This window comes from Nycticebus coucang, chromosome 7 (genome assembly GCF_027406575.1).
Source record: "Nycticebus coucang isolate mNycCou1 chromosome 7, mNycCou1.pri, whole genome shotgun sequence".
Classification (NCBI taxonomy): Eukaryota; Metazoa; Chordata; class Mammalia; order Primates; family Lorisidae; genus Nycticebus; species Nycticebus coucang.
The window spans coordinates 85,795,067-85,808,284 of NC_069786.1; the positions used below are offsets into that span (position 1 = coordinate 85,795,067).

The 13,218-nt window shown below is 35.2% G+C and overlaps 1 protein-coding gene across 1 annotated transcript in view; it reads left to right on the forward strand.

Annotated features, from left to right (window-relative positions):
* Positions 1-7,289: 7,289 nt before the first annotated feature.
* Positions 7,290-13,218, forward strand: part of COL3A1 (collagen type III alpha 1 chain) — a 36,673-nt gene continuing 30,744 nt past the window's right edge. Inside the window, exon 1 of the mRNA XM_053597826.1 lies at positions 7,290-7,546. Coding sequence (XP_053453801.1) covers positions 7,459-7,546 — 88 coding nt within the window. The 5' untranslated portion in view covers positions 7,290-7,458. The remainder of the gene's footprint in view (positions 7,547-13,218) is intronic.

The window sequence follows — 13,218 nt, forward strand, 5'->3', positions numbered from 1 at the left end:
ATTGTTTATTTTTTCTATTTTAGAAATAAATTCATAACATCTGGAAGTTTTTACAATCCATTATAAATCCAAAAACTTCCTATGCTGGAAAGAATGACCTTCCTTCTTGAGAGTGATGAAAATACTGGGAATAATTAGCTTATTGGAAATTATATGAGTTCTAAAGAATACAAAGGAAATAGGTTACTTTGGATGTGTTTTTCCAGTTTAAGTGTTTCATATTTTAAATCATATAGCATTTGATATTTATTAATTCCCTATTATATGCAAGGCCAGGTGGGATCTATTAAGGGGCATAAAATGAAGAATAAACTCCAATCTTGCCTGGAGTAGCTTTTAGCCTAGTAAGAGAGATAAAAAACTATAAACTGAAAGAAACTAAGAGGCATGGGAAAGGTAAAGAAGATTATAGAAGGAGGAGAATTATTTTAACTCAGAAAATCAGAGAGATCTTGTAGATTAGGTTATCTCTGGGCTGAATTTGAAAATAGAGTAGGATTTTAGCGTACAGATATGAAGAAAGATTATTTCCGGGAGAAAGACAGTATAAGCAAAGGCATAGAAATAAATAATTACATGACAGATTAGGTATTGAAAAAAGAGAGCCTTTTGATCTGTTAAGAAGACAGTGCCTGAAACAGGATGAATTGCATTATCAGGCCTTGTCTGAAAGAGTGTTTTGCCTCTTGTTGGGGTGGGAGTGGGTAATGGAGAGGACATGCAAAAATAGAAATAAAGCAATATTTATCTCTTCAGTGTCACTATCCAAAGATCAACACTTTGAATAATCAAGATGGCATAATTTTTGTATGGAGACTTTCTACTTGGAGTGGTTTATTTTCATTAATCATGTGCTTTAACTTAATCTCTAAATGAAATATATCTAATATCTGTAAAATGAAAATGTGAAAGGCAGAGACTTATTCATGGTCTGGGTCCCCTAAATCTTTAAAAAATGCTATATAGGGCAGCGCCTGTAGCTCAGTGAGTAGGGCGCCGGCCCCATATGCCGAGGGTAGTGGGTTCAAACCCAGCCCCGGCCAAACTGCAACAAAAAAATAGCCGGACATTGTGGCGGGTGCCTGTAGTCCCAGCTGCTCGGGAGGCTGAGGCAACAGAATCGCGTAAGCCCAAGAGCTGGAGGTTGCTGTGAGCCGTGTGACGCCACGGCACTCTACCCGAGGGCAGTAAAGCGAGACTCTGTCTCTACCAAAAAAAAAAAAAAATGCTATATAATGAAACCCCTAATAATTTAAATACTATCATTCCAGTCCAGTCATTCTCTTTAACATTTATTGATACCTACTATGTACAAGTGACTATGTTTACTGATTATAAAATGTGGGTGGCATAGGAAATAAAAAATATAAAAGGGAATAAAATAAATGCATAAATAAATATAGAGCTACTAAAATGCCCACACAAAATCCAAGACTCCAGATGGCAACACTTAGATTCCTGGAAACTAAAGGAGACCATTGTCATAGCCTCCTTTCTCCAAGAATCTAATGTTGGTATTATTCCATACACCAAGAACTTATCTAAATATAAAGCTTTCTTAAAATGATTTACTGTATAGACAAACAATGAAGCATTTGGACAAGTAGAATTTTTTTTACATGGCAATAATGTTGATCTGATGAGGGATTAATTGTGTGAAGTAATAGTCATGGTAAGTCAAATACATTGACTTATCACGAGGCCACATTTACTTCCATTTATTTTGGGAGAAGGAAGATGAGGAGGCTGTCAATTTCTGGGTCCTTAAGAAACACCATTTGGATTAAAATACCCTAATCTGGGGATCCATCAAGTATCAAAATATAAAGGATATTGATAGGAATTAAAAATCAGTCTCCATTTGAAGCATGAAAATTCGGTGAGTCTGGCTTTGGCCTATATCATGCTTCTATCAGAAGATTGCAATTTGAGCTTTCTTTTTATCTTTAAACAGCATTGGCTAAGTTCGAAGAGCTGTTGCAGCTGTGTTGGATACTGCAGAAAATTCCTAAGCATGACTCAGATGACAAATTATATTTGATGGAGAGTCTAGTGGGATTTGCAGAGTGGATCTTCAATCCTGAAGATGATTAAGTTAACTGAAGTTTCACAGAGAACTCCTGAACTCCTGCAAAATGTTATATTCCAGTCTCTGTGTCACCCTGATAGCAAAATTTATAAAGTAATCACACTGTTCAGGGATGAGTCATTGCATTAGGTAATGAGTTGAGTGTTAATTTTCTGTGCATTTTCAAATATAATTACAGTAATGATGATGACAAATAAAACCATCACTGAAACATAGGTATATAAAGTCTTCATTTAAGAGAAGATGCTTACAAAACTTCAGGAAGTTTCACAATTCAAACATACGCTGGCCAGTAGTTTCCCTTTCAATGAGTAGTAGTGTCTTAAATAAGATTTCAGGTGACATTCTCACATCCTCAGAGAAGGAAGCTCAAAGATATTAATCCACTTACAAGTAAAGAAAAAATGGTAGGACAAATACAAACATACCCATATGTTTTTTAGGTTTTTTTTTTTTTTTTCAGTTTTGGCAGAGGCTGGGTTTGAACCCGCCACCTCTGGTATATGGGGCCAGCACCCTATTCCTTTGAGCCACAGGCACTGCCCACAAACATACTCATATGTTAAAGCAATTTCCAGGAAATTTCACTCACTCAAATTTTTGTCAGCCTTCGTAAGTATATACAAATTTTAATCATAGCATGTTGGGAGGCTGAGGCAGGAGGACCACTTTAGACCAGGCTGGGCAATGTAGCAAGACTCTGTCACTACAAAATATCTAAAAATTAGCCAGATGTGGTGGCATGTACCTGTGGTTCCAGCTACTTGGGAGGCTGAGGCAGGTAGGTGGCTTGAGCTCCAGGAGTTTGAGGCTGTAGTGAAGTATGATGATAACATTTTATTCCAGCCTGGGTAACAGAAAGAAACCCTGTTTCTACTTAAAATAAAAACAAAAAACTGCACATATGCATTTAGTTATATTTGTGTAAACACACATATGCATATAAACACACAAAAACTGATACATGGATTATTTTGCATGTCCTAAACTTTCACTTCATCATTATGTATAGATTGCTGAATTTTGCTTACATTTATTTAAAACTTACTTAAATACAATACGAAATATTACTCAAAGATTAAAAGAAAAAAATTACAAGAACACCAACTTTTAAAAATTGGCTATTAACTCAACAACTTTAATTTCTCTTTCTTCTCTCACAATGCCCCATTAGAAAAAATACAAAATTAAGGGCAGCACCTGTGGCTCAAGGAGTAGGGTGCCGGTCCCATATGCCGGAGGTGGCGGGTTCAAACCCAGCCCAGGCCAAAAAAACCACACACACACACAAAAATACAAAATTAAGTGCCAAGTTTGTGTTCACCAAATTCCTAAATTGCATAAAAATATCTTCACCATAATCAGTGACTGGTGGAAAACACAATAAAAAATATTTGGAAAGGGTGCTATTTGATTCCAATTCCAATAAGTAATTTTGAGAGTCACATAACCTCTTTGAACTTTCTGCTCAATCTTGGGGTAATTTTTCAGCTGCAGAACTTCATGTTTAAATGCAAATAATATAAAAAGAATAGATAGGAATACAGATACTTAGTGTTTTCCAAACTGATTACATTAAAGTATGCTGTTTAATAAATGTCAAAGAAATATGAGTCTCGTACAGAAGTGGAATTTCTAAGCTGAAAAGAAGTAGTTATCAATGTATGAACAATTCTATAGGAACAAAAATAAGGCAACAGTGAACTCTGACTTGGAGACTAAGAGGAAATTAAAAAGAACAAGATCTTGAAGGATTGGTCACTCAAATACTTGACTGCCATGTCCCACTGTCAATGTCACTGCCTCAGTCTTGAAAATACCTATGGTAAAGTATGCTAAAGTCTCTCAACTATCACATGACTTTTCAGTACTATTTCTAGTTTTACTATGCACATAGTAATTCCTTTGGTGAGAACATACTTCTTTAAATGTGGTTTTACCCAGGTAGCTGAGTGGATTGAGGTCTACTTCTGTATGAAAAATATAGAAGACCTGAATTGCCTTTTATAATTGCACAGGTAGTGATCCTACTTTAGGCTGCAATTCTTCTATTCCATAACATATTTCATAATATATTTTTAAGTAAGTAGTATCATGGGTACATTTTCAGAGGCTTTACAGTGGTGTGTAAAGTTTTTTAAAATGTCCATAAAAATAAAGCTTCTCCTTGGCTTAAAAATGAAATCACACATAAAGTAGTACAAGGGGAGGGCAGGAAGAAAGAGGAAAAGAGAGGGGTGGAGAGAGCATGGGAGAGGAATAAAGAGAGAGACAGAGATCGAAACACATCTGTTCCATGTGTTTTTACGGTGGAGACAACTGATTTTCTTTCTGCCCTTCTAGAAAGCACTGCTGGCATTCACTGGCCTGCTGAGCTCATCACAGCTGTGCGCGTGCATCTCTCCCAAGCTCCACTTTCCAGTAAATTGAAAAAGATTTTAAATTCTCGTTGATAATCTAACACACCCTTGCTTTGCCTCCTCTTTTCGGTTATTCTCTTTGTTAAATGAGTGCCAGATTAATCAGGGTTAGTTGGTGCAGGTATTTAGATTTGTGTTAAAACTCCAACTGCAATCCAAAAAGTAAATGTAAGTGTTTATGTGTCCTTGTCCTAGTTAATATCAGTGAAGTCAGGGAGGTATGGAAAGCAATGTGTGTCTAGTTACTGGGAGGAGATGAGTTCCTGGCCCCCATGATAAGATTCCCCAGTGTTTCACCCACTTGTGACATCAACTAATATCCACACCCATCTAGACACCATGTAAAGACATACTTTGACATGAGGAAGAGAAACAGGGTCTGGCACACAGAATACATAAAAATTCTACTACAAAACTTCAAAATATGTTTGAGATAGTGAAGAAAATCTGGAGAATGAGTTCTCTAAGTTTCTCTTGAAGACCTTAAAATACAACAGTGTTTCCATATGCAAAATATAAGCTAACTTTTTTTTTTTAGAAACAGAGTCTTTTTCACTCTTGGTAGAGTGATATGGCATCACAGTTCACAGCAACCTCCAGCTCTTGGGCTTAGGCGATTCTCTTGCCTCAGCCTCCCAAGTAGCTGGGACTACAGGCGCCCACCACAACACCCAGCTATTTTGTTGTTGTTGTTGCAGTTTGACTGGGGCCAGGTTCCAACTCTTCACCCTCCGTATAATGGGGCCAGCGCCCTACTCACAGAGCCATAAGCGCTGCCCTATAAGCTAACTTTTTTAAGTGAGAGCACCAATTATGAATTTTTCTAATGACTATAAGGCTTTTTTATTTGAACAGCTAAACACATTGAAGAGTAAAGTAGTAATTTTAAATTTAATGCCTGAAATAAATCACAAAAAGTATGAAAGTATTCTAAAAATAAGTTTTTTACAGTGTAATTTTTCACAGGGCAAAACAATTCTAATTAAGAAATTCAACAAATCTCAACCTTCATAGACCATCTAAAACAATAAGATAAAGCTCCAGATGTGCTATTTTTCTTTCTCTTTAATAATAAATGAATATTTTACATAGGTGCCAAAGACACCATGAAAAAAAATCACGAGTCTGAACTGGTTTGAACACCAGGGCATTTTTGAAGTACAATTTGAGTTGAGTGGAAGGCAAATGACTGCATGTGACAGTCTTTCCCCAGCATCTCTGCTGTGATGCAGTAGAAAAGCTGATATTAATGACCATTCTCAAAAATTATTTCTTTCCCCTCAAGAAGTGACTCTCCAATCTAAAACCAAAAGATGCAAAAGAGATTAGTCTTGTTCTAGTTCTCTTTCTTGCCATCAGATGATGTCATCTCCATTGGAACATCTTGGTCTGTGCTCCTTGAGCCCAGGGATGTAAGGGGACAACTGTGCAGTGTCCATGCTCAGAAGAATTCATGTTTACCTGGGAAGAAGCATGTGACATGCACTGAGTAAAAATTGAGAAACATGAATTGAAAGAAACAGAAAGATGAAAACAGGCGTAAAGGATCTGATTTTTAAGGAGTAAAGTTTTGAGGTGGGGCTTAAAGAAATGACTTCCGTGAATCCGGGTATGAGATGGGGAGAAACTTATTTATATGAACATGGGTAGAGATGGGCGTGGTGAAGTTACCATGGGAAAAAAAATAAATGCATGTAAACTTGAGTAGAACTGAAATATCCGGTGTAGATATATTGATGAATGAAGAAGTTATAGACTCGATTAAGGTGTAAAGAAATATTTTGATTGCTAGAAATATCTTGATATTGTAGACAAGTATACTTTTCTTGTAGAGATTTCTCAAAAATCTAAAAATGAAATTTTCCCCTTTTTCACATTGGACACAGAAATTACTCTTCAGTAGATCTTTTCAATTTAGAAGTACATTGAAAAGTTATATTGATGAGGACCTGGAAAGTATACAAGTGAAGGTCTAAATTTAAACATATTTACTAATTTTTATAGCAATCCGGATAAAATTAGAATTTTTCCTGGTACTCTTCTGCTAATTCCATGTGATTAAACTCTCTTCTAATTTCCTATGTAGATAAGACACAAAAAGACTGAATTTTTCTCTAGAAAAATCTCTACTGGCTTTCCTAAGCAGCGTGAAAAACTGGAAACTCTCAGGAGAGAGCACTCTGAAGCAATCTGTAAGAAATGGAAAGAACTGTAGATAAGTATTTAACTTTTTAGGGTGCCATTTAAACATAGCTTAAATACTTGATCTTTTGACGTTTGCCTGAGATTTAACTTGCAGGAGCTAGGTTGGATATTTGAGTAGAAGGGACAGACTGAGGCTTTTCTTTCAGCTAATCTCTCCCAGTTCTCTATTTAAATTAAGTTAGGGTGGATTCTGGCAAAGTCCCAATTTAAAAATATTTCAACAAGAAGAGGTTTGCAAATTAGCCATGCTCAAGAGATGGGCATTAAGACATTTTTTTCCAAAATTATGTGTTAACTTTTTAAAGGGAAATAAAAATATATATACATTTAATTTCTGTACATTAAATTGCAAGGCAGAGCATTTCTGTACATGTTCCTAAGGTGTACAAACATATATTTAAGACTAAATATGTAACAAACTTATAACCTAACCAGATGCACAAGCTCCAGATGTGCTATTTTTCTTTCTTTGTGGTTTCTGTCTTCTATAAGGGAAAAAGAAATATTAATCATTTCTTTTACTGCCCTGCCAAGGGGATGGGTGCTGCTCTCATATTTCAGAAAGGGGCTGGAAAGTGAGGGAAGCCAAACTTTTTCCTATTTAAGGCCAAAGCAAAGGAATCTCAGTGGCTGAGTTTTATGACGGGCCCGGTGCTGAAGGGCAGGGAACAACTGATGGTGCTACTTTGAACTGCTTTTTCCTTCTCCTTTTTGCACAAAGAGTCTCATGTCTGATATTTAGACATGATGAGCTTTGTGCAAAAGGGGAGCTTGTTACTTCTTGCTCTGCTTCATTCCACTGTTATTTTGGCACAACAACAACCCCAGGAAGGTGAGTGGTACTGATTTCAAGAAACTTTATGTTTGTTTTTTGTTTTTGTTTTTTTTTTGTCTTTTCTTCTCACAACAATGTAGAAAGGGGGGGAAAGCAGCTGCCTAAAATATAATTTCCTCTATCAGCTCTCAATTCTAAAATGTTAAACTGGCCATGAGTGTGCTTGGTACATTTGTTGAAAAGAATGGTGTCATATGTGTATTTAACAGTTCTCTGGTTCCTTAAATTAAAGCTGTTCTTCTTCTAACTTGTTTCCATGTTAAAGGCACTGGAAACTTAAATACGACTTTGAAAAGTTTCCCTCCCGAGTTGTTAACATCTTGGAATGCTTCCCTAGCAAGTCTGGAAATTATTGGTCTCTTGTAATAATTTCATGTTCTTCTTGGTCTGCTGGATTCTTTGTAAGGATGCAATATTGGACATTGTTTTCCCAATAAAATAATGCATTTTAAATAGCATGCATTGAGAATAGTCTAAAGAAAGATACTATGCATTATTAGAATCACTGAATATATTTCTGTAAACTGGCAAAAAGATGATATCTTCTAACCATCTTTAAAATATTCAAACTACAAGAAATATTTCATCATTCTTGTTTTCATGCTCTTTGAAGCACTTACCTAGTTGCTTAATGCATATTTCCTGATAGTTATTGTTAAGGGTATAGTATTTTGGGGTGTTCTACATTTGAACTGCACTTGCATTAATAAAGAAAATATTTTTTAATGTTTTCGACAGTAAGGTTTTGACTTTTCTACGAAAGAAAAAGGTAAAGATACCCGTACTGATTGACTTCTAAAAGCTGATTTGCTGTATTTTCTAATAGGGGCATGTAATAGTTTTAATTTCCCCCAAAGCACAATTATCTCATTATTTATGCAAAAGTATTTCCCTTCATCCACATGTTCCTTGTAGTCAGGAAAATACCAGACAAACTGAAGTATAAACTTTCATAGAAATATTTAAATGCTAAATGTAAAGATAACTAGATGAAATTATTAGATAGCTATATGAAATTTCTATTTGCACATTATTAAACATGATTACATGTAAGCCTATAGTTTTTGCAAATATGCTATATCTAAATTAGTTTTTTTCTTGTAATAGCAAATATCTTGGTGTCCTCACAGGTAATACTTGTGAGTGTGTATGTGTGTGTGGAGGGGATACGCAAATCACATTTTCTCAGTTACAGTCAGCCCACGGCCGCAAAAGAAAAGAAACACCCATATCCCTTGTTCCCTTCCTTTCTTCTCCCCTTTACTCCTCCTCTCCCTCCCTCCCCTCCCTTCAGCTGTCTCCACCTTTTTTGGCTCCTTTAAACCTCCTCCCCCAATTCCTTCCTTCCCTCGTCACCCCGCCCCCATCCCAAGCAAGCCCCTCTCTCCTCCACCATCGCCCCTTCCTCTGTCACTTCCTCTCTACTCCCCCTGGGTCTTCCTTATGTCTCCACCTCTATTTTCAATTCTCTCTCTCCACTTGCCTCCTCACCCTTTTTTCCCGTTAAACTTTCAACCTTGCTCCCTTTTATTCCTCTCTCTTGTCCTTCCCTCTCAGTCCGTCACAGAAGATGTTTCAACTCCAACTCCTTCCTTAGGCTACCAAATGACTACTACTCCCAACCATCCAACTATTGAAAAGACGACACCTTTTGTTATAGGCTTTTTGTTCAGATAAAAACATTTGTAGTTGCCTACTGGTTACAACCTTTTATGAGCACCTTTTTTTTTTTTTTCTCAATCCAACTTTAGAGGAAAAAAGGGTGTTTGATTTCTACATTAATCTTAACATCACATAAGTTCTGTTATTATCTGTTCTCTACTCAGTTACAAAAAAATTAACATTAATGAAATTTTGCCGATAATGTTTTTGTGTGCTTACAACTCAAAAGAGTTGAAAGAGAATTTGTTCATCATGTTGTTTTTGTTTGTCATGAAAAAAAATGTTTATGTGATTTAGGACAGTGCATCTTACGTTCCCTGTGGGTTTTACAAGAAAATTCCACTGATGGATAAGCTTTGGGAAAGTTATAGGAGGTGGCTGAATATACAGCACACTGGTAACAGTCTAAAAGTTCTGGTGGGGGTTTCTTATGTAAGCCCTAATAATTATAGAGACAGCACAACTCTAATGAACTGGAACTTCTAGCCTACTCCCACAAGTTTTCTAGAGCAAAAACATATGCTCACAAAGAATTTTGGTCTTTTTACAAATGGTGAAATAATTTGTGTGTTTTATTCTACCAACGGAGAAACGTGGTATGTTTTATGTTTCCTGTAGTTTATAAACATGTCAAATTTTAAGTGCAAAGATGCATCACCTAGTGGCTGATAGGCCAAGTTACCATTTACATAATCAATGCCAACATGAATGTTACATCCTTGAATTTAGTGTTTTATAAAAAAACTTAAAAAATATTATATAACTGAATTTTACATGGTAAACTACTTTCCAAAGGAAATGGATATATTACTGATAAAGTTTTGCTAAATACACATACTCACACTCACCATCATTAAAATACTCAGACTCTGAAAAATTAGCTTAAATGCTCTACCCCTTTCAACCTTGCACATAAGACTACTTTTAAAAAATATTTTTTTACATCTCTGATGTTGTCTTTATTTGGAAAAAGCATTTTACTCACCGTTTATTAGATAGACACATAGATAGCTATTACCAAGTGATTTTGATTGCTTCGTTAGAGCAGGGACAGAAACTTTATTTAACTAAATAAAGTTCTAATGTTTACCTTCTATATTTTGTGATACTGATTGTTCCACTAACATGAACCCAAGAATTTCAAAACTGGAAATAGTTTCAGAGAATCTGTTCCTCATTACCTGTAGTAGAGTCTAGTTTTCATTATGCTTTAAGAGAGAATTTGTTACTCATTAGGTAACATTCAACTTTTCTGGTTTGTGCCACCCCCATTATAAACATACTGAACAGACCTGAAAAAAAGTAGCACAAAATCACCAGGAACAATTATATTTCTAAGAGGAGAGAATATACAATTTCATATATCTCTGTGTCAGCCATCTAACATGGATCCAGTGCTTTAAGATTACAAAACTAGAAAATGAAGGAATTCAGTTTAGAACCAAAATTCTGTTAAATCTTAGATAATTAGAAAACACAAAACAAATACTAAAATCAGAGTACTGAGTTTTCTTATTTTTGTAACTATTTGTCATTGAAAGGAGGTACTGAAAAATTATGTATTGTCCTAGAAAATGTAGGAGCTATGCATTTCTAAAGCTGTAAAAGGGTATTTTTCCATGTAATAGTTAACTTTAAACTGGTAAATCTATTTTTTAAAAGGAGAAGCTAAGAAGCTCATGATTCAAAAAGAAATTGTCATCAGTTCTGTGACAATACTAACTGTAAGTTAATAAAATATTATGATACAAAATTTTGTGTTTTCCATTCATTATACCTTGTATTTCCTTACCACTTCCAGAGCGTTCACTATCAGATAATCTAAAAGCCTGTAAGCAAATAGATACCTGATTAAATTCTGAAATTAAACAGTTCACCATTATAAGAAGATGGTAAAGCCACTACACCAATTCTGGGAAAGAAGGAAAAACTGTGATCAAATGTGCTTTAACTAATTCAGATTTCTAGGTTGCTGTCTTATATTCAGGCTTATTTAAAAAAATTAAGAGCCATTGGCTGTCAGTTTACAAGGATTATGACTGAGACCATAAACTCCTCAGGAAAATCCCTGTTCCACACTCAGATTTCCATGTTGGACCTTGAGTTGTCACTCAGAGAAGAGTGCCATCTACCGAAACTCCATGGTTTCCGATGTGAATTACTTCTTTGGAGCAGAGTTCCAAAGATTATGCAGCACAATTCTTTGTTTTATAACATCAAGCAATATCACTGACTTGAAGTGATTGAAGTAGATTGCTTAAGAGTTAAACATTAAAGATGAAAGATGTTATTGCTTTTGCTGGACATGAGGAACATTTGTAAAGTTTCCAGGTCCACAATAGCTTTCTGGAATCATCTCAGAGAAATGTTTCTTGTAAAACATATTTCCCTGGGGGGGGGTGCAGAAGTGGGGAAGCTCAGTCTCATTTTTTTCCACACTCAAAAACGAAAAAAATGGGGAATGGGCCATATAGTGTAAAAAATTCCATAGTTTTCAAAGAAGAAATTTTGCCTGTTTCATGTCAAGATGACAATGGAAAAAATGAGATAGCTATTCTTGCATGAATCATTTGTAAACTGCAGTTTGAGGAGTTACATGAACCACTAGAATTTGTCTGTGCCTAATGAAAACACAGCCGAAGTGGATTCCTTTCAGATTAACTAATAAACCCTTGTTTTTCCATGACTGAGGTCAAACACTGCCATTTAAAATGTAATCTTAGGAACAAAATTAAAAATTCAGAGACAGCAAAAGTCAAAATGCCCAAATGATATAAAAATAAAAGACAAAAGATCTGAAAATTACTAAAAATTACATTTGCCTGGAAAGATAGTTTCTATTTTCTGTGCAGTAGCATATATTTTTCTGAGATTTTTTTCCGTAGTTTTTAGTGCAGAAGGTGATGAACAGAGTCTACATTTATCAAGTTAATTAAAGTCACAGGAGATTCTTTCAAGTTGCAAAACATGTTCATAATGCCAAGTTTTATTCAAGGAAAACTTCTAATGAAGTTAGAAGCTCATGAATGCAAATCATTTAGTAACTACATTTTCTAAAATGTAATGTGTTAGTAAGACGTCCTAAACATGTTTTTGCATTGGATAAGGAAGGCTTATATGTTTGTTATTGTTGTTGCTGTTAAAATCTTTCACCTTTGGGTATGGGCAAAACATATGCTGGGTTTCTGAATCACACATTTATCCTCTTGGTGGTCTGGATGTTATCAGGGTGGCTTGGGAGATACCACTCTTTTTTTCATGAGGTCAAGAGAAAATAAACAATAGAATCCAACTCCAGATGGTACCTTTCTGTTTTCAGATCAGACAGAAGATATTTTGCAGAGAACTGTTTCTTGAAAATTTACCTTCTTAGATTGGTTTTAACCTTGCAGTTCTTATAACCCATATGAGACAGAGTTTTGAAGTTGGCTTCTTCCATCCCACTCAGTTTTTGAAAGAGCAACAAAGGAATAGAATGCAGTAGTTAAAGTATCAAATGTAGAGATATGTTCAAATCATAGTTTTAACCCAACCATTAACCTTCAAAAAATTACTTGAAGTTTCTGTGTCTCAGATTTTGATTATGACAATCAGCTCTTGGGCCTTTGAGAGCATTTAGCAAAGGATATAGCAAACCACTCAGAACAGTACCTGAACATAGGAGGTACTATACAAGCTCCTCTTGGTACTAGTTTTACTAACAATGGTAAATCCGATTACTCCAAGGAAGAAATTAAAGTACTTAGTGAATTAGTGATAAGAAAGGTAAGATGTAAAATCTTGGCTATCAGAGCATAAAATTTAAAGATATAAACCAATTGTAATAGGACAAGTAGAATATATTTTCTTCTGTGTTCTTATAATTTGACACCAATCAGATTATATTATCCATGCAATTGGTGATTAGATAAATGAACTTTTAATTTTTCAGTTACTAATCATTTTATTCTTGTTAGGATAAAATATTAATCAACTTAATGTTTCTAATTGGAACTAGGAATATTATA